General features: G+C 64.0%; 2 protein-coding genes across 6 annotated transcripts; both read right to left on the reverse strand.

Annotated features, from left to right (window-relative positions):
* Positions 1-5,508: 5,508 nt before the first annotated feature.
* On the reverse strand, positions 5,509-7,175 carry AURKAIP1 (aurora kinase A interacting protein 1). Of its 3 annotated transcripts, none has more exons than XM_045859329.1 (4): positions 7,019-7,175; positions 6,497-6,586; positions 5,769-6,214; positions 5,509-5,674 (listed from the first exon to the last, which is right to left on the reverse strand). In XM_045859329.1, exons 2-4 carry the CDS (start codon positions 6,546-6,548, stop codon positions 5,573-5,575), a joined length of 600 nt encoding a protein of 199 aa, XP_045715285.1. In that variant the 5' UTR covers positions 6,549-6,586; positions 7,019-7,175; the 3' UTR covers positions 5,509-5,572. The 3 variants fall into 3 exon arrangements, with proteins under 3 accessions (XP_045715285.1, XP_045715286.1, XP_045715287.1); XM_045859330.1 differs by lacking the exon at positions 7,019-7,175 and adding an exon at positions 6,731-7,012; XM_045859331.1 differs by lacking the exon at positions 7,019-7,175 and adding an exon at positions 6,707-7,012.
* A 347-nt stretch (positions 7,176-7,522) lies between these two features.
* CCNL2 (cyclin L2) lies at positions 7,523-16,408 on the reverse strand. Of its 3 annotated transcripts, XM_045859298.1 has the most exons (13): positions 16,082-16,408; positions 15,710-15,784; positions 15,354-15,463; positions 14,450-14,570; positions 13,524-13,588; positions 11,022-11,121; positions 10,722-10,826; positions 10,492-10,633; positions 9,927-10,038; positions 9,762-9,854; positions 9,300-9,650; positions 8,309-8,657; positions 7,523-7,734 (listed from the first exon to the last, which is right to left on the reverse strand). In XM_045859298.1, the coding sequence occupies exons 1-12, from the start codon at positions 16,376-16,378 to the stop codon at positions 8,642-8,644; spliced, it is 1,587 nt and encodes a 528-aa protein (XP_045715254.1). In that variant the 5' UTR covers positions 16,379-16,408; the 3' UTR covers positions 7,523-7,734; positions 8,309-8,641. The 3 variants fall into 3 exon arrangements, with proteins under 3 accessions (XP_045715254.1, XP_045715255.1, XP_045715256.1); XM_045859299.1 differs by lacking the exon at positions 7,523-7,734 and having other exon boundaries at positions 8,656-9,650; XM_045859300.1 differs by lacking the exons at positions 7,523-7,734; positions 8,309-8,657; positions 9,300-9,650; ... (3 more) ...; positions 10,722-10,826; positions 11,022-11,121 and adding an exon at positions 12,187-12,992.
* Between the last annotated feature and the right edge of the window lie 1,313 nt (positions 16,409-17,721).

Genomic DNA, 17,721 nt, shown 5'->3' on the forward strand with positions numbered 1-17,721 from the left:
TGCCATCTCGGAGCCTTGGCCCAGCCACGGTCACTGTCCCCCTGCCCTGTCACTGTGGAGGCTGGCACAGCCACCGCCCCTTGCGTTCCCGCGGACGGCCAGGGGGCACCTTGCGTGGTATCCTACAGCACGCTGCACTCTCCTGAGACTCATTGCGTTTCAGCAACATCAGCTGCTTCCTGGTTTGCTCCTGGACTTGGACGGGCCCGGTGACACGGGACTCTGCCCACAGGAGCTTCCCGCGGCCCATGCAGCCCCCTCGCTGGACCGAGGGTTCAAGGACAGGTTTCCGAGGCGCGGTCCGTGTGATCCGCCTCCTGCCGTGGGTCTTGGGTCGAGCTGAACACCCACCAGGTCATCTGGTTCTGGCGTCCGGCACGGAGACCACCAGCTGCACAGCGGCCCCCCGGTCCTCCTTCCCCAGGAGCCCACCCCCACCACGTCGCGTGTCGCAGGGGAGCGCGAGGACAGCGGCGACCAGGCCGCACAGCAGCCCCTGGGCCGGACAGCGGTCCCTTCTCAGGGCGACACACCTGCCCCGTGTTTGTCGACGGCCACCGAGTGGGCGTCTGTGCACGTGGAGGACAGCGAACCGCTCGGGGCGTCGGTCCGCGCGGGGGGGTCTGGTGCCTCGGGGGTCACCTGAGGCACGGACACTGTCCCCGTCCGCGACACAGTCCAAACCGCACGGCTCGGTGCCTAGGCAGCCCAGGAAGACGGGACACGTCCCGACCGGACTTCCTCTGTGGGCTCCACGCACGGGGGCTCCCACGCCGGGGACAGGCTCGGGGGCTGTCCCCGTACAACCCACGCTCTGCCGCCTGGCACACCCCCGTTCCCTGGGACGAGGGGGAGGTCCTTATGTGGTCCGGGGGGGGGGCCCCCCCAGACGAGTGAGGGTCGGCCACACCCAGGAAAGTCCCTGCATGCTGGCGAGGGCTGCCGCCAGGCACCCCCCCCCGTGCTGGGCTCGCACTTCCCACGCCCCAAGGGCTGTGAGGAGGGAGTGTCTGGTTGAAGCCAGGGGAAGAAAAAAGGTCAGTTCTTCAAATTCTGAATCTGAGGCCCGATTTTGGGGAAGGCGGCGCCGGGAGCTGGCTGTCAGCAGGCGCGGGGTGGCTGGGCCGGGTCACCGGGGCGGCGATGCCGAGAGCCAGCACGAAACCATGGGGGCATCAGGCACCAGAGACGTGGCTGCCCGGCGGCGCACTCGGCCCCGGTGGGGACCGGCCCGGCCGGAGGAACGCGGTCCCCACCCTGCAGAGGGGGGCGGGGCCCTTCCGTCGGGAACACACCGTGGACGTGACGCTGCCCCCCCCCTTCTCCGCCACGCGCACACCTGCGGGGCTCGCGGCAACTCCGCGCCTCTCGGGAGCCTGCACTGAACCAGCGGAACTCCTCCCACAGGAGAAAGTAACGTGTGCAGACGGAGTTGGAAGGGGGCTTCAGGGTCTCGGCCACCCCACACACGGCCGAGTGGGGGTCAGGAGCCCTGGCGGGGCTGCTGGGAGGGCTTGTCCACAGGGTTCCTTCCGCACCGGGGGCGGGGCAGCGATGGCCCCGCTGGGGCTGCTGGACCCGCAGGGCCGTCCTCTGGCGGCCGGGCCCTCTCGGCCCACGGGCCCCGCCCTCCCCACACAGCTGCCTTCCTCGGTGGGCTGGGCCGGGCCCCCTCCTCCCACGGGGGTCTGCCAGCCCCACGGGCCTGAGCTGGGCGCTGGGCGGCATCGCCCCACGCTCTGTTGGTCCGAGCAGGTCACAGCCCAGACCAGGGAGGGGACAGAGCAGAATCCCAGGTCCCAGGGTCTCGTGGACAGCGAGGGGGCTGTGACGTCTCGCAGACGACGCGGGGGTGGAGGGAGAAGGGGGTGAGGACACGGGAACACCCCTCCTTCCCACCTCACACTGTCAAACACACACGCTGACAACTGTAAGACCCTGACACGCTTTTTGGGGAAGAAAAAATATAACTTATCAGACTAGGAAATTTAGGAAAATTTAGCTAAGCTCTGCGTAAGTCTGATACTTCCGGAAGCTGCTATATCAGGTCACAGTACCTTTTACAATGTCCTGGAATGGCCTTGGCTGGTGTGGCTCAGTGGACTGAGCACTGGCCTGTGAACCAGAGGGTCGCAGGTTCGATTCCCGGTCAGGGCACAGGCCTGGGTGGCAGGCCAGGTCCCCAGCAGGGGGTGTGTGAGAGGCGACCACACACTGGTGTTTGTCTCCCTCTTCCCCCCTCTCTAAAAAGTTCTGAAAGCCACACTCGCAGCCCAACTCAAACACTGAAGTCACGTCACACGAGGGCAGGTCCCCTGGGCGACACCCGCTCTGCAAGTGCGCTCGCGGCCCAGCCCACAGCCAGCCAGTGCCCCAGCTCCCCCCTCCCTCCTTCCCTCTCTCCGGCTGCAGCTTTGGCAGCAGCAGGACTTTCCCAAAAGGGTGCACACTTCTCAGGTGCTGAAGTCTGGTTTCCGTTCCCTTCCCGAACTCTCCCGACCCTGGTGTCCCCTGACAACCGGAGCGGTGGCTCCACCCCCCTGGGGAGACTGTGATCACGCCGTGCTGTGTGGTGTCTGGGGAGACAGGGAGGGGGAGCTACACTGATGCACTTGGGAAACACTCCTGGACACACCCCCCAGGGTCTGACTGAACCCTCGTGGGCCATGGGCTGGCCTCTGGGAGCCCGGCCTGGACCGGCAGTGGGGGTGTCGCCCTCCGGCCATCAAGTGGAGACCAGGGCCACTCCCAGGTGGGGCCTCATAAGCCCATCCAGGGCCTGCGGCTGCGGAGTCCCAAGGGCTCCGTGCAGAACAGCCCTAGGGGGGAGCGTGGCTCCAGCGGGCGTCCTGTCCTCCCAGGAGTGGACCGCGGCTGGCCAGGAGGGTGGACTTCTTTCCCAGCCCTGCCCCCACCCCCACCCCCACACTGTCTCCCCTCAGCAGGGATGTGTGCCGTGCCCACCCCTGGGCGTTGCAGGTGGCGGGCACCCCAGCGGGCTCCTACCGGGACCCAGTGCCCAGCATCAGCGTCCTCCCACCGGGCCTGGGCCCACCACGCGGGCAGGAACGCTCAGGCCCAAAGACACCGCCTGCCCCAGGCATGGAGCAGCTGCCCAAGAGGCAGAGTCCCCAGCAAGTGCCCCAAACCACCCCCACCAGCCGTGGGCCCTGGCGGGAACCCAAGACCCAGGCACTAGCTCAGGAAAGCTGGGGCTGGGGTGAGGGGCTGGCCATAGGTCAGGACCGCACCCCACAGGCAGCCTGCAGGACCCCCTGTTCCATTCCCCCACCTTTGTGCTCTGGCTGAGGGGTGCCCAGAGCCAGAAGAGGGGAGACACAGGGAGGAGGGGCTGCAGAGTCTGGGGGGCAGGGTGGAGGCTCTGCAGGGAACAGGGAAAGAACAGCCTTTTGCGGGCTGGGAGGGGCTGCAGAGATAAAAATAAAACCCCAGAATTGCCTCCTGAGCTCGTGGTTGGGGCCCAAAAGCGTCCAGGCCACAGGCAGTGGGGGCTGTGCACAGGCCACCCAGCGGGGCGGGGAGAGGGGCTGCCAGGGGCCGGGCCCGGCAGGCAGGAGGGGGCTGGGCAGGCCCTGGAGCGGCCAGTGGCAGGCGCCCCAGGAGTCTGAGCTCTGACACCAGAACCCTGAGACTCATTACTCCAGGGGGCTGCCCTGCACACCGGAGGGCGTTGAGCATGGCCCGGCCTGCAGGGGGCGTGAGACCAAGGGGCCTTGGAGGCCATAGGCAGACTGCCTCTGGTTCCCAGCCTGCACCCACCCCAGGGTGAAGAGCGCTGGAGCAGGTGGGCCCAGGGGTGCTCTGCCAGCCCCTGGCTCTCTGGGCTTGTGGCTCCCTGCACAGGCTGGCCAGCCGCACCCCCCGAGTTCCCCAGGCTCCTGACGAGGATCCGTCTCCGCAGGTCTAATGCCAGAGCACCACGTGCCCCTCCCAGGAGCCCAGGAGCAGGAGGAGCCGCCAGGCAGCCACTGCAGCTGCGACCACGGCCGTGGTGTGTGGTGTCCAGGGGGACAGGGAGGGAGAGCTACACCCACGCACTTGGGAAACACTCCTGGCCACACCCCCCAGGGTCTGACCGAACCCTCGTGGGCCATGGGCTGGCCTCTGGGAGCCCAGCCTGGACCAGCAGCAGGAGTGTCACCCTCTGCCCCTCTTGTGGAGGCCAATGCCTCCCCCAGGTGGGGACTCGTAAGCCCACCCTGGGACTGCACTGAGGCCCTGCCGGGCAGAGGCCAGACTCGGCACCAGGAGGGAGGGTCCACTCCACCTCAGGGCGGCTCCCCCACGGTGGCCCAGAGGCCCTGGCCCCAACCCAGCTGGGAACCCAACGACCAGGAAGGATGTTCGTGACCCGGCTGGGCGCCTCCTCGGGCTCTGCCCTGTGACTGGGCCAGCAGGACCTCCCACCGTCTTGACCTCGGCCCAGCCCCCAGGGGCCCCCGGGAGCCTGACTGTGCTCCCTGGCAGCCAGCAGCAGAGGCAGGCCTGTGTTCTCAGTGGCCCAGGTCCCCTGGGGGCCCACCTTGCGCACCCAGGGCAGGGCTGCCAGGCTCCCCTCGGCTCCCTGAGCTCTTGGCACAGGGTGGCCCGTTCCTCCCCAGGGACAGCGGTGCTTCTGACTGCTCTGCAGGGAGCTCAGACCCAGGTCCTGCACTCGTTGCCGCGACAAGGAGCTCCACGGCCTGTGGGGAGTGGCCCTCTGTGGCTGGGGGGACGGCAGGAGGCTCAGGAAGGACACGCTGGTTTCCTTCCCTTTGACCCGGGGCGCAGAGCAGGCGCTGAGGGCAGGGCCTGTCTCCGCAGCAGCCCAGGCCTGCACCAGGCTCCACTCTTAGGCCGCGCGCTCCTCCTCCTCCGCTGCCCGAAGGACGCCGGCGTCACTGGGGCCCCGGCTCCCGCGAAGGCGTGAGGGCTCCTCAGCTCCGCACACGGCACCCTCCTCGGCCGGCCCTGACCCTGCACCTGCCGGGCACACCCTCTAGGCCACCCCACTCGGGCCCCGGGCAGTGGCAGCAGACTAGGAGCTCTCGGCAGGCCAGGGGCTCCTGGCCCCCCTGAACAGGGCGGCTCAGAGGGTCAGTCAGGACCCAGACCCTTGGGGCCCGCAGGGCACTTCCCGTCACCGCTGGGGGTGCCGGGGCCTTTTCTGTCTCCCCTCCCCATTTTCCCAGGGGGGCCTCCTGACCCCCCCATCATACACCTCAACCTGGGCGCCCCCACCCCCTAGTGTCACCCAGGTGGGTGCCCACGGAGAGGCTGCCTCCCCCAGTGAAACGGACTCGCCCCACCCACAGTGCCACGCCTCTGCTCGCCACTGCTCCCCCAGCCGACGGTCACGGACCCTGAGGCTGCCATCCCCGCAGGCCAGGCCCTGGACGAGGTCCAGCTCGGCCGAGGGACTGACTGCCAATCTGCCCCGGGGGGGCCTCTGGCAGCGGAGGCCAGCGCCTGCTGGGCCCCAGGGCAGCTCACGGCGGGCAAGAGGGCTCAGCTCTGCGAGCATTTATTAGGACAGACAGTGGCAGGGGCAGGGGCTGCAGGCCCTCGGCCCTCATTTTGCCTTCAGGTAGATCTTCGGGGTCTGCCAGCCGGCGGGGGCCTCCTTCAGGCCCGCCTTCAGCCAGATGCGCCTGAGGTCCCTCTCGAACTTGAGCTGCGGGCAGAGGGCAGGACCCGGGCTGGTTGGGGGCACAGCCCGGCACAAGGGCCCCCCGCCCTGCCCACCCCGGCCCGGGACCCGCACGCACCTGCTTCCGCTTCAGGCGTCCTTCCCGGACCTTCCGGCGCAGGAACCGGGTCCGCTTGACCAGCTTGCGGTACTTGTGGTGGTTCATCTTCCGCCGGCGAATCTTCAGCACGTTCTTGCACTGCACGCCGGGGGCATCCCGCACGCCCTCGTCCCCCTGCTCGGCCCCTTCCCCCACCTGGCCAGGTGGACACTCATAAAGCTGGGCAGGAGCCACGGTCCCTGGGGCCCCAGCGCCCGGTCTGGGCAGGAGGTAGTGGGCAGTCAGCCAGCTCTCCAGGGGGCTGATGGACATCTTTCTGGGGACCAGCATCTCCTCAAGCTCCAGCTGGACACCCTTGCTGGGAAGAACGGCAGCCGGACTCGGGCCTGTTGGCTGCGTGCTGTAGCGGGGCCTGCAGACATGGCTGCCCAGCAGCGCTGAGACAGGCCGGGGCCGGCTGAGGCCTGCAGGAAACACGACGGCAGTTAGCACCCACAGGGCTGCACCAGACCCTGCCATGGCCACCTGGACCTGATGGGGCCGGGGAACAGGAGCCCCATTCCGGAGTGGGATGGCCTGGCCCGAACCCCTGCTGACATTCCCAGGCGGTGGGGTGTCAGACTCCCCCCGGGGATGCTTGGCTGTTGCCGGGACATCGGTGCGGCCAGACCCTGGCCTCCACTAGTGAGCCACCCATGCCTAACCCCGTGCGTATCGCGCCTGTATGGCCCCGCGGGACCTCTTACCTGCCCGGGGAACGACCCTGAGCAGCTGAGAAGTCAGACTCGACAGGAACATGGTCGGTGGGTGGCGGCGGCCCCAGGCGCTCAGGGGAGCTAGGACACAGGTGCACGCTGAGGGCACGCCGAGCGGCCCGCGGCGCGCGCAGCAGGCCCGGCAGGCGGGGGTGGGCGCCCGCAGTCCCGCGCCGACCCGGCATCCCGTCCCCTCCTCACCCTCTCCCACAGCAAGGTCCTCACTTCAAACACTGCTCCCTCGAACGGCCAGGTGCGGGCACGAACCCCGCTTCCTGAGCGAACCTGGCCAGGTCGCCGACCCTCCCCGGGCCTCAGCTTCGCGCCGAGCCACCCACCGCGCGGGTCGGGGTCGGCGCTTGAACACCCAGAGGCCGGAAGCGAAGCACCGCGGCTGTGGGTGGGCCCGGGGTGGGGGGGTGGTCCATCGGTTTGGCCAGCTGTCCCCGAAGCCCGCACACCACAGCCACCCGCCCAACCTTTGCAGTCCCGATCCGAAAGACTAAAACTGACCATTCCGCCGCCAACCCGCTCACACTCTTCCGGTCCGTTCCTAAACCTGACCCCCGGAGCCGTCACCCGACAATTCTTATGTCCAGCGCCGCCTGGCGCCCTTACGGAACCCGACTTTGCATGGGCTCAGACCCCACCGAGAGCAGAAAGCAGCGGTTTCCGGCCAGGGGAGCAGCTTCGGCAGGGCCCTTACGGAGAAAACTACAACTCCCACAATCCCTAGGAATGGGATCTGCGCCTGCGCGGGCTAACGCGCGTTTGACGGGCCCGACACGCCCAGCAGGCGGAAGTAGCCTTTGGGAACGAGGGACGTCACCCTGGCGACGGAAGTGGAGTTCGCGGAAGAGACTGGGGTGCTGCACCCGCTGGACTTGGCCTCCCCCCACCGCACCCCACCCCTCTTCCCGGGGAAGGCATTACGAGGGCAGACTGGCGCCCAGGCTCCGCGCGTTGCGGAGGTGTATTTCCTTTTCTTTTTTTGTTTAAAGATTTTATTTTCGGTAGGAAGGGAGGGAGGGAGAGAAGTATCAGTGTGCGCGAGAAGAAAATAACCAGTCGCCTCACGCCCCCAACCAGAGCCTGGCCTGCAACCCAGGCCCGTGCCCTGCTCAGGAATCGAACTGGCGACCTTTCACTCAAAGGCCAGTGTTCGAATCCACCGAGCCACACCAGCTGGGGCTCCTTTCCTTTTTTGAAAGCGAACTCCCAAACTGTGCCTGCGGAGAGAAAAATCAGAGAAGTGTTTTTGTCCAAACACCAAAGGCAGCATCCGCGGAGCCCTGCGTCTGGCTGGGCCCAAGGGTCCCCTGGGGAACCGGCAGGGGTGACGGATGCCGTGAGGTCTTTGGAATCCGGGTGGTGGCTCTGCCAGCAATTCCCAACAGGAAGTGGCCAGGCCTGGTCACCCCCAGGACCCAACCCAGCTGGAGAGTGGGAGTTGAGCGCTCCAGCCTTGCTCTCCCACTGAGGTCACCCAGTGGCACTGTCCCCCACCCTGCCCCCACCCCCCAGGCTGCTTCACCGAGGAGGTCTGTGCATGGGCCTGCCCCACAACCACCAGCTGCACGGCCTCCCAGACTTCTGTGATTTGTCCCGTGTGCCACCCCAGCAGGTGAGCCGGCTTTCCCATCTCCGTGTCTGCACGGCTTCCACACGCCTGCCTCCAGGCCCAGTGCCCTCCCAGCTGCACAGATGCCATCTGGGAGAGCCCTCACTCCGTGCACCGATGGGCGGGAAAAGGCCCCGAGACCCACCCACCCTGCTCCCCAGCACCCCTGCCTGCCCACTCACCTACCACCACGCTGAGGGGTGCAGCGCCAAGGGTGACGCTCTCAGTGTCTCGTTCCTGCCTGTGCCGGCCTGACACTGGCCGTGGGCTACAGCCCGGCGTCCCTCGGGCGCAGGCAGTTGCACACTTCCAAACCTTCCCTTCCTCGCCCACAGGAAGCAGCCTTTACCAGAACGTGCCGACGGGCGAGGCCCCTGCCAGCCTCTGTCGGGAGAGCAGGCGCGCAGGAGCTCCACGCCGAACACGACTCCGGGGCGGCCGGCCGAAGCGCAGGCAGCACCGGGACGGGTGCCGCAGGCTGCGCTCAAACAAGCAAGCAGGACACACTAGAGTCTTTAATGTCCCCATGTCCTGAGTAGAGAGAGTCGTGTTTATTCACCCACACAAAATGCATATATAGGAAACCTCTATTTAGGGGCTGGCTGGTGGCCTGCACTCAGCATTGCAGATAAAAATATACGACTTTCAACACAGATCTAAAGACCGTCACATTTTAAAAATCAGAATTCCCTACACAAGTTTTAAGCTGACAGAATCCAAGTTCTGAGTTTTCATATATAGCTTTAACTTGTATTAAACACGTTTATTTACAACGTGGATAGAGAATAAGGGGCTATTAAGGCCATTTTATCATCGTGAAACTGCAAAATATGTACATAAGTACAACCTAATATAGGCAAAGGTTCTAAAACTCATCTTCTCGGTTTAACGTGATTGAGAATCAGTATGGGAGTGAAGAAAGCCCGTCGTTAGCACCGATCCACACCGCTGGGATGTGCGTAACCCCCTGCAGGCTGCTGCTGCAGGGCTGCCGCCGAGGCGGGCACCGGCGGGCACCGTGCCCAGGCCGACCAGAAGGGCACCGAGCCAACCTCTCGATTCCATCTCCAAATTCATCACAAGGTCCGAGGTCGACAACCATTTACAAAAAGTCACGCCACAGGCCAGTCACGCCCACGTGGAAGGGCAGCCCGCCAGGCCCCCGCGCCTCACCTCCGACGCCGGCTGTGGCCCGGGGGGTCCCGCTCGTAGCGACGACCCGCTCGCTCGTAGGACCGTGAGCGCTCCCGGCGCTGGTCTCTGTAGTAATGACTCTTCTTCTTGTACTTTCCAGAACTGTCCGCCCGCTCCCGGGAGCGGCTCCGAGAGCGGGAGGAGCTCCGACTCCGAGACTCGTGCGGCTTCTGCGGGGGGTACTTGCAGTCCTTGGACTTTCGGTAGCTCCTCACCTTGGAGCCCTTGTAGGGAGCGCCGCGGTGCGCCTGTCTGGGCGGCGAGTCACTCCGGCTGCGCGACCGGCTCTGGGACTTGGACCCTCCAGATGTTGAGCCACTGTCGCTTTTCCTGCGAAGGACAGGGTAACCAACTGCCCCAAAGGCCCGAGGGGCGGCCACCCGGCCTCTGCACCCTGGGGAGAACGCCCACCCGCCAGCGCTGGGCTCCCCGGGCACACACCTCCTCTTAGGAGACGCAGATCTGGACGGGGACCTCGAGTAGCTCTGCTCACGGCTCCCGCTCCGACTCCCGCTGCCTCGTGCCTTCGGCAAGCTGAGAAGAGGGCGGCAGTCATGGGCCTGCGCTCCGCCAGCCCCCGCGGCCCCGGGACGCCCAGGCACTCACCCATTCACTGGGCTGTCGGCTTTGGCTTTCTTCACACCCTCCGTTTTCCTCTTGGCGCTCTTCGCAGAGAGCGGGGAGGCCTTGTTCCCTTTACCTTCTTTGGGAGACTCCGCTAGAACCACACACGAGAAGTTAACACCCGACCATCAGAAATTACGTTACACAGTGGGTTAGCAGAACAAGGCAGCGCCACTCCTGTGGGATTCAGGGTGACCTCTGCCCCCAGCCTGGGACGCGGGGCCTCCACGCACACCGAAGAGATGCGGGAGGCCGCCTGCCTGGCTCGGCCCCCCTTGGGGCTGGGGGCAGGTGCCGTGCTAACGCCAGGCTCTGACCACAGTCGGCAGCCACAGGTCCACACAACTAGGCAGGCTGGGCCAGCAGAAGCCTTTCGGACAGCCCGCCCACTGCCTTGCTCATAGAAACAGAAGAATGACGAAAGCGAACTGCTTCAGAAGTCCCATCCCATTCCAAAGGCCACCAGGTGTCTGCTGGCGCTCCAGGGCCTGCGGTGCTCAGGCAGGTCTGGAGGAGGGGGGGTCCGCCCTGCAGGGAGGAGACTCACCAGGCTTGGGGGCAGGCGAGAACCCCGAGGTGCCGTCCAGGGCCTGGGTGCCGCCCGGCAGCAGGCCCCTGGCTTGTGCCTTGGCCTCTTCGATGGCATGCTTTCTCTTCTCCACTTCACTTTCCAGGTACGTCAGATCAACCTGGAAAAGCCAAAACCCACCTGTTGAGAAACAGAGGCTCCGAGCCCAACACAAATGTCCACCACGAGAAAAAGAAAACCAGGACCACCTTCTTCCGAGTATACAGCTGCAGGATCTTCAAGCAGATCTCCTGAATTTGGTCCTCGCTCGTCCCGAACAGAAGAAACCAGTGGGGACGGTTGGGCAGAGGAATCTGCGAACACAAACACCCACGACGTCACGCTCGTCCGCGGGGCCCGCGAGCCCTCGGTGCACCGGAAACACGCCTGCAGGCCGCCAAGCAGGCTGCTGACCGGCACTGGCAAGCACAGGCTGAGGAACGCTCCGGGAGTGTCTGGGGGGCTGGGGACAGGGCCAGCCCAGGCGCCGGTGGCGGCGCGGCACTGACCTCCAGCGTCCGGGCAGCAAGGTAGATGCAGGCGCAGGCGATGCTCTCGGGCTGGAACCTCACGAAGACGTCTGTGCGAAGGCTGTCGTTCATGTAGTTCCTGGAATGAAACACAGGAGGGGCTGCAGAACCCTGGCGACCCGGGACACCCGTCTGCACCGTCTGGGGAGGTCACTGCTCCTCTAGGGAGGCTACTGCCGGGACTGGGGCTACGCAGTCCTGTGACCCTCAAGGTGGGGGACAAATGTGCTAACTGCTTTTTCTGAACACAGGACAGGAAGAAGGGAAATCGTTGGCAAAAAATTTTTAAGCTGGCTGAATGTCAGACAATCGGTGTTGCTATGAAAGAGAACCAACTTCAACTCTACTTTTCCCTCTCCACTGTGGCCTGCTCTCATGCAAAGCACAAAGCCTCAGAAAGAAGACAGCTACCGGAGGGGCGCGAGAGCGCTGGGCTAGAGAGGCCTGAACGCCCGGAATCCGGCGTGCGGAGGAGCATGCAAACTCAGTGGACTGCCGGGCACGGAGCCGCAGGCCACGAGGCGTGTCTGTGACCGGCTGTCCTCCCGCGCTCCTCTTCCTCCGAGGCGCTCCTTCCTTCCTTCCTTCCTTCCTTCCTTCCTTCTGGACCGCCGGCCCTTCCTCTCGCGCAGGGGGTCCGCGGGGGGCCCTGGGAGCCCGGAGCACTGTGCGGGGGGGCTCGGCGCCCACAGAGCAGTCCTCTTCTCAGGCTTAGCAAAGACCCGCATCCAAACTGTCCCATCGCAACAAGAAGTCTTAAAATGAACATTCGTAAAATCAAACAGCAGCAACAAAACACTACCAGTTTCAGCACAATCAGTACATTTAAAAACTTTATCATACTTGAGGAAAGAGAGAAATACAAAACATTTGCATTTTTCCAAAGTTAAACGATTTTAAAATACGTTGCATTTAACATTTTTCTTCATATATATTTTTCTATATATAGGACTTAACAGATCAAAACCAGAGACCTGACGTTAAACTTTATCAATATTGCACACACAGAGGATTAATTCCATGAGGAAACAGTTAAACAGGTCATACAGTCACTGCTCCCAACACACCCCAACACTGGTGTCAGGCTGCGCCCGCAGGGGAGCCGGATCCCGCTGGGATCTGACGGATCCAGCCCCGCCCCCGCCCCCACCACCCCACCTTGTGGCTCCGAAGCCCCAGGGGAACCGACAGAGGTCATCTTCTACGCCCGCCAACGGGCACCCCGGCCCCGGCTGCTCTGGCTCCAGCACCGGGAGGGAACCCAGGACGGGGCCGGGTGGTGGCACCGCGGCCACACAGACCAGCGCATTGCAAGTGAACAGCTTGACATTGTATAAACATTCCAGTTCTAATAATAAAGTTTCAGTACTCAAACAGCGATAACAACATTAATCCATTAACTTTTAAAGTACTAGAAACAAAACAAAGTCCTCAAAACATACATTTAAACTTATTGCTACATGTGAAAGGTTACAATGTAAACATGTCCCTGGAAGAGCGTAAAGATGCAAACCTTTCGCCAGGGCGCCCCACTCAGGCGCCGGGAAGAGGAAGCTGGAACTGCCAGAAGGAATGCCCGAATCCCACCCCGAGGTCCCCTCCCCCATGGGCCGACTCTTACGGCCTCCCGAAATAGTTTTTGTCAGGGAAAGGTGTTGCATCTTTACGGCACAAGTAGGTACAGCAGTTCAGGGGGACGAAAACTCAAGTCCAGACAGGTGCCCCGTCTAGTCAGTACGATTACCAAGCAGGACAGAGGTTAACGAGAAGCGCGACCGCCAGAACCACAGCAGCAGCGGGCCAGCACTAGACTACCGTGAGCATACCACCATCTAGGGCCGGCCTTCGGCGGAGAGCCTGCACGGAGTGGCTGGGGACGGCCGCTGTCCCTGCACCGAAGCGCGTGGACAGTAGAGGAGAAGTCTTAGTCACTTACCCTCAGAGGCTACCCTTTGATTGAAAGAGTACAGAAAAGAAAAGTCAAAATGGGTTCTCTGTCAGACACAGCACCAGACAGTTCAGGCAGCAAAAACACGACCCTCACAGACTCCACTCGGTGGGGGACTCACTCAGCGCCCAGCCCTGAACCATTACTTCAGGCGGCACTTCTGGCAGACACTAAACTCAGCCCCAGAACCGTGGCCGAACTCGGCTGTCCGAGCCGCCCCCCGCCCCCCCGCAGGCTCCCAGAGAGGCGGCTGGAAGCACTCGCAGGAGAGACTTGGCACCAGCCCGCCGTGGGCGCCACGCCCCCCGGGAAGCCTGCCGCCTGCTCTCCAGGGTCGGGGAGGGTGTGGGCCACCTTACCGTTACACCAGGGCCTGACCTTGGGGAGGCGGGGCGGGGCTTACGCGGCGGAACACCGGCACGCAGACTGCCCACAGCCTCGTCACGGGCCCGACTACCCACTGCCCACATGCCTCACACCAACACTCCTGCACTGCCCGGGCGGGCCCCCCGGAACAAGGAAGGCCAACTTACCATGAGGTCTGGACCAGGTGTTGGTTGCGCTCACACTCCAACACCTGCAGGTACATAACGATTATCTGGAAGACACGGGGCGGGCGGTTATTACCAGGGATCGCGGCACCCGGCACTCAGACCTCGGGGCCTCCAAGCAGCCAACCGAGCCTCGCGCTAGATGCCAGGGCAGCTCCCGGGCAGAGGCCTGGCGTGCGGCTCAGCTGGAGGCACATCTGCCGACACGCCTGCTTCCTGCCTTCGCAGCCGGGCAGGGGGAGCTCGGGGCCCGGGCTGCGCCCCAGGCAAGGCCCCGTCTCTCCCACTGTCGCCAGTGAGGTCGGCATGCCCCAGACAGCTCTGCACCTGGTCACCGCCTCACACAAAACACTGTGCGAATGCTTCCAGCGGATGAAGAAAAGCTTTTAAATCTGCGCTGAGTAAGTTACTGAGGTTTCGCATCAATGCCAGGAAGTCGAGTGAGCAAGAGAAGCGGCACAAGGAACCCCGCCAACAAGAGGGGGACGAGCACAGACGCACACAGCAGCCCCTGTTGGCGGGAGCCTGGGGGGGAGCAGGGCCCGCCGCCTCGGCAGTTTCCCAAGAAAAGGGTTCGGGGTTCTTCCAACTCCCCAGTACGGGGACATGAGGCCGTGACTAAAGCAACTTTAGAGAATCAGCTGTTGAGAAAAAGGAGTGTAAACTGATAGGTTCCACTGTTACAAGTTCACCGTTATTTTTGAAAACTCGAATTGCCAGGTGCCCCTCTCACAGCTCTTGAACACCTGCTGCTAGAATTAACAGTGGAGGCAAAAGTCTGACCAGTGACGAGCACGCTCAGGTCCCGGGGCAGGGGCTGGAGGCCACGGCAGGGACTGTCCTCCTGCCCGCTCTCCACCGGGGCGCAGCCCGAGGGGGCCCGAGGGGCAGCAGGGCCGCGCACCCACCTTGTGAGGGTGCTTCACGTGGACGCAGAAGCCCAGCTCCTTGAGGACCCGTCTTTCCGCCTTTATGATCTGGTTCTTCAAGTTCACGTAATCTTGATCCAGCACCAGGGGCGCAGGCTTCCTGCGGGAACACAGCCGGCAGTCAGACACCGCCAACCCCTCCGACCCCTCCGACGCCGAGAGGCCGCCACACACGCCGCAGAGCCGGTGCGGCCAGCACCTCCCCGCCTTCCTTCCAGCAGGGCCTTCACCCGACCCCAGCGCCGGCCTCCGTGTCCCCTCAGGGGCCTCCCTTTTCCTCACGGAGACCCGGCACTGCAGCCGCCACCGAGCACGAGCGCTGAGCCGCTCAGGCCGCCGTGCGAGGCGCGTGCTGAGGACCCGAGAACCGGAGAACCAAAGGAAGCACGACCTCCCAGCAGCCGAGGCTGCACTTTCCACAGCGTACACACCGCGTCAGGGGCGCCCAGTCTGGGACAGGGTCTGGGCAGTGGTCCCCAACCCAGGGCGACCGGTCCAGCCAGGGCCAGGGGCCCGTCCGGAGGTGGCTCTGTCGCCACCACAGAAGGAGCAGCAGTTCCCATCTCCTGCACAGCGGCCGGGGAAGCTGCCGACCACCCGTGAGGAGCGGGACACCCCCACATCCAAGACCCCACCAGCCCCGAAAATCACAGGGCCGAGGTGGAGCCCCGCTCCAGAGCTTTCAGAGACGGGCGCCGGAAACGGTGGCCGCAGAGCCTGGCCCTCTGTGCTGTGGTCCCCGCACATGCTCAACCGTGGGGACCCCCGGGCACACGTTTACAAACCTCACGTCCTGAATCTCGACTCAGAAACACCCCCGCCACTTAGTAACACCTCCCCAAAAGAGAGACAAACACTCGTGACAGCTGCAGCGCAGACTTACTTCTTCTCTCTCAACTGCCGGAGGCGGTGAAACACGTTCATGACGTCCCGGATCCGCCTCGGAGCCTCTTCTATTTTGGAGGCCAGGTGAACGCAGGCCATTGACACGTGCTGGAACGTAAGCATCGCAACACACGGGTTTGTTCCGGCGCCCACGGCCGCCGACAGCTCCCAGGGCAAGAGCAGGTGCACGGAGGGAGCCCACCCGGCCAGCACTAGGGGCTTCCAACAAGCGCTTGGGGCAGCGCTCTGCCGGGAAAGGCAGGAACTCGGCCCCACGGACAATCGGGCAAGACAACCAGCCCGGTTTCCCCCAGCACATCTCTGTGGGCAGGAAGCCCCGGCGGAACCCCTCACCTCCATGGAATGCTTCACAAAGGACTTGGTGTAAAAGAACCGCTGGAACAACACCTGCCCGGTAGCCATAGCCACCTAGGAAAGACGAAGGGGGCCCTCGCATTAAACGCGCACAACTCGCGGACTTCGCGGGGCTCTCAACAGAGTTTAAAAAAAAAAAAAAAGACACGTCTTCCACGTCCACAGGGAGCCCTCGCGCCCGCGGCCTCGCCTCCCTCGCCGCCCGCGGCGGGCCGGGTACGGCGACGCGCCGGCCCGGGCCTGGGCGGGGACAGAGTCGGGCGGGCCTTACCACCAACAAAGGGCCCAGCCGCCTACTCCTGCGCTCGCGCGGCGGTTATCCCGTCCCGAGGCTCCCGGGCGCGCCCTCACCTGCGGCAGACGGAGCAGGATGCCGGCTGCCTGGATGAGCTCACATCCCACCACGCGGAGGTCGGTCTCCGTGTCGGGGTCGAGACCACTCGACATGGACGGCGTGAAGCGGAGCTTGTCGTCGGGCAGGAGGCAGTTCTCCAAGGTTATGAGCACCCCAGAGTACAGCCGGTCCCCAATCAGCACCCCTTGCGACCCCGGAGCCGTGTTCCCCGAGCCTGGGGTCCCGGCGGCTGCTGCGGGGGCCGCTGGCCCTGGGGCTCCGGCCACGGCCGTCGCAGCCGCCGCCGCCGCCATTTTGTGCCGCTGACTCCTCTTCGGGCTCCTTCCCGGCAGGGCGGCTCCTCGCGACGTTCTACCGCCGCGATCGCCCCGCCCTGCCGCATGTCATTGGTTCTACCGACGGACAGCCTGGCAGCTCCTTGCTACTATTGGCTAAGAGGCCTGCCCATCACTGTCGTGGACGACGCCGGAACCAAGCGCGGGCGGGGGTTTTGGCTCGTTACCCAGGGGGCCCCGCGGCACCGGGGAGAGGCCACCATCAGGGCCGTGACCCGGAAGCACTAGCTTCAGATGTTTTCCTCACAACTACCCTGGGCCACCCCAGGGTCGCTGCACCTTCACAGAGTCAGGAGCTTGCGAGTTCCGCACTGCAGCCCGAAGGCTTCTTGGAGTCCGGTTTATCCCGAAGGTGCTTGCGGGCAGCCTGCGGGCACCTGAGGATCCGGGCCGCAGACGGTGTGACTCTGCGGGACGACCCCTCTCCCAGGGCGCTCTCAGGGTTCGGCGGCTGCCTTTTCACTGCTGGATTGCGTTCCGGGGGTCTGGTGGGAGCCCGATGGTCCGGGGCTTGGGTGGAGGGACAGGGACTCGGAGGTCCCCTGGGAGGTGTTTGAGAGTGGTGACATTTATAACAGAAGGTTAACCCAGACAGGGCGTGTGGGAGGAGCTCTCACACCCGTGTCACTCGGGGGGCCCTGCGGGGTCGGCTCCGGGGTCCGGACCCAGCACCTGCAGGGTGAAGGCCCCCACCCTCAACTTCCTCTTCCGCTCTCGCCAGTACTTTCTCCATTTTCCTCCGGGTGGAAACCCCCACCTGGCTGGCCTTGGCATCCCATTCCGGATCGCAGTCCGTCTTTACCCCGCATGGATTCTTTTTGCCGCGAGGACACCCAGCCGACGTTTTACTTACGTCCGGCATATTTGCGGCTCACGCCAGGGGAGGCCCCCACGGCTCCAGGGCTAGCGAGCAAACAGGTGTGGCGCCCACAGACCCATCTAAGTTAGCCGTTTTTCTCCAGAGCTCGGGGGCTAAAGGGTGTTTTTCTCCCGGACCTGAGCTTCTGCGGGTTGTGTTCTGAAGTTTTCCGGGCTTTATTCAGCATCTATTTAGAGGGCTCTTCCCCGCTACACACGTTTGCCTATCAACATGTGGCGGCTGGTGCGGTCATCCGTCTCCAGTTTTTAGTGAATCCAGGTTTGGGGATACAAATATTAATACCAGATCACTAAAGTCCTTGCCTTCAGAATAGAGTCCAAAAAAACCACTAAAAAGTATTAAAAAAAAAAAGACAAAATAGCCCTGGCTGGTGTGGCTCAGTGGATTTAAGCTCTGTCTTGTGAACCAAAGGGTCGCCGGT

Source organism: Phyllostomus hastatus, unplaced genomic scaffold, assembly GCF_019186645.2.
Source record: "Phyllostomus hastatus isolate PE091 unplaced genomic scaffold, TTU_PhHast_1.1 phas_scaffold_182, whole genome shotgun sequence".
Classification (NCBI taxonomy): domain Eukaryota; kingdom Metazoa; phylum Chordata; class Mammalia; order Chiroptera; family Phyllostomidae; genus Phyllostomus; species Phyllostomus hastatus.

Bases quoted from the DNA above. Each gene is read 5' to 3' on its own strand.
- AURKAIP1 (XM_045859329.1), bottom strand. From the start codon at position 6,548: ATGTTCCTGTCGAGTCTGACTTCTCAGCTGCTCAGGGTCGTTCCCCGG. The intron at 6,215-6,496 runs GTAAGAGGTCCC...TGTTTCCTGCAG, and splicing joins CAGGGTCGTTCCCCGGGCAG to GCCTCAGCCGGCCCCGGCCT. The intron at 5,675-5,768 runs GTGCGTGCGGGT...CTCTGCCCGCAG, and splicing joins GACGCCTGAAGCGGAAGCAG to CTCAAGTTCGAGAGGGACCT.
- CCNL2 (XM_045859298.1), bottom strand. From the start codon at position 16,378: ATGGCGGCGGCGGCGGCTGCGACGGCCGTGGCCGGAGCCCCAGGGCCA. The intron at 10,039-10,491 runs GTGAGTCTCCTC...GTGTGGTTCTAG, and splicing joins CTCGCCTGCCCCCAAGCCTG to CGGAGTCTCCCAAAGAAGGT. The intron at 9,855-9,926 runs GTGAGTGCCTGG...CCCTCTTCTCAG, and splicing joins GCCGACAGCCCAGTGAATGG to CTTGCCGAAGGCACGAGGCA.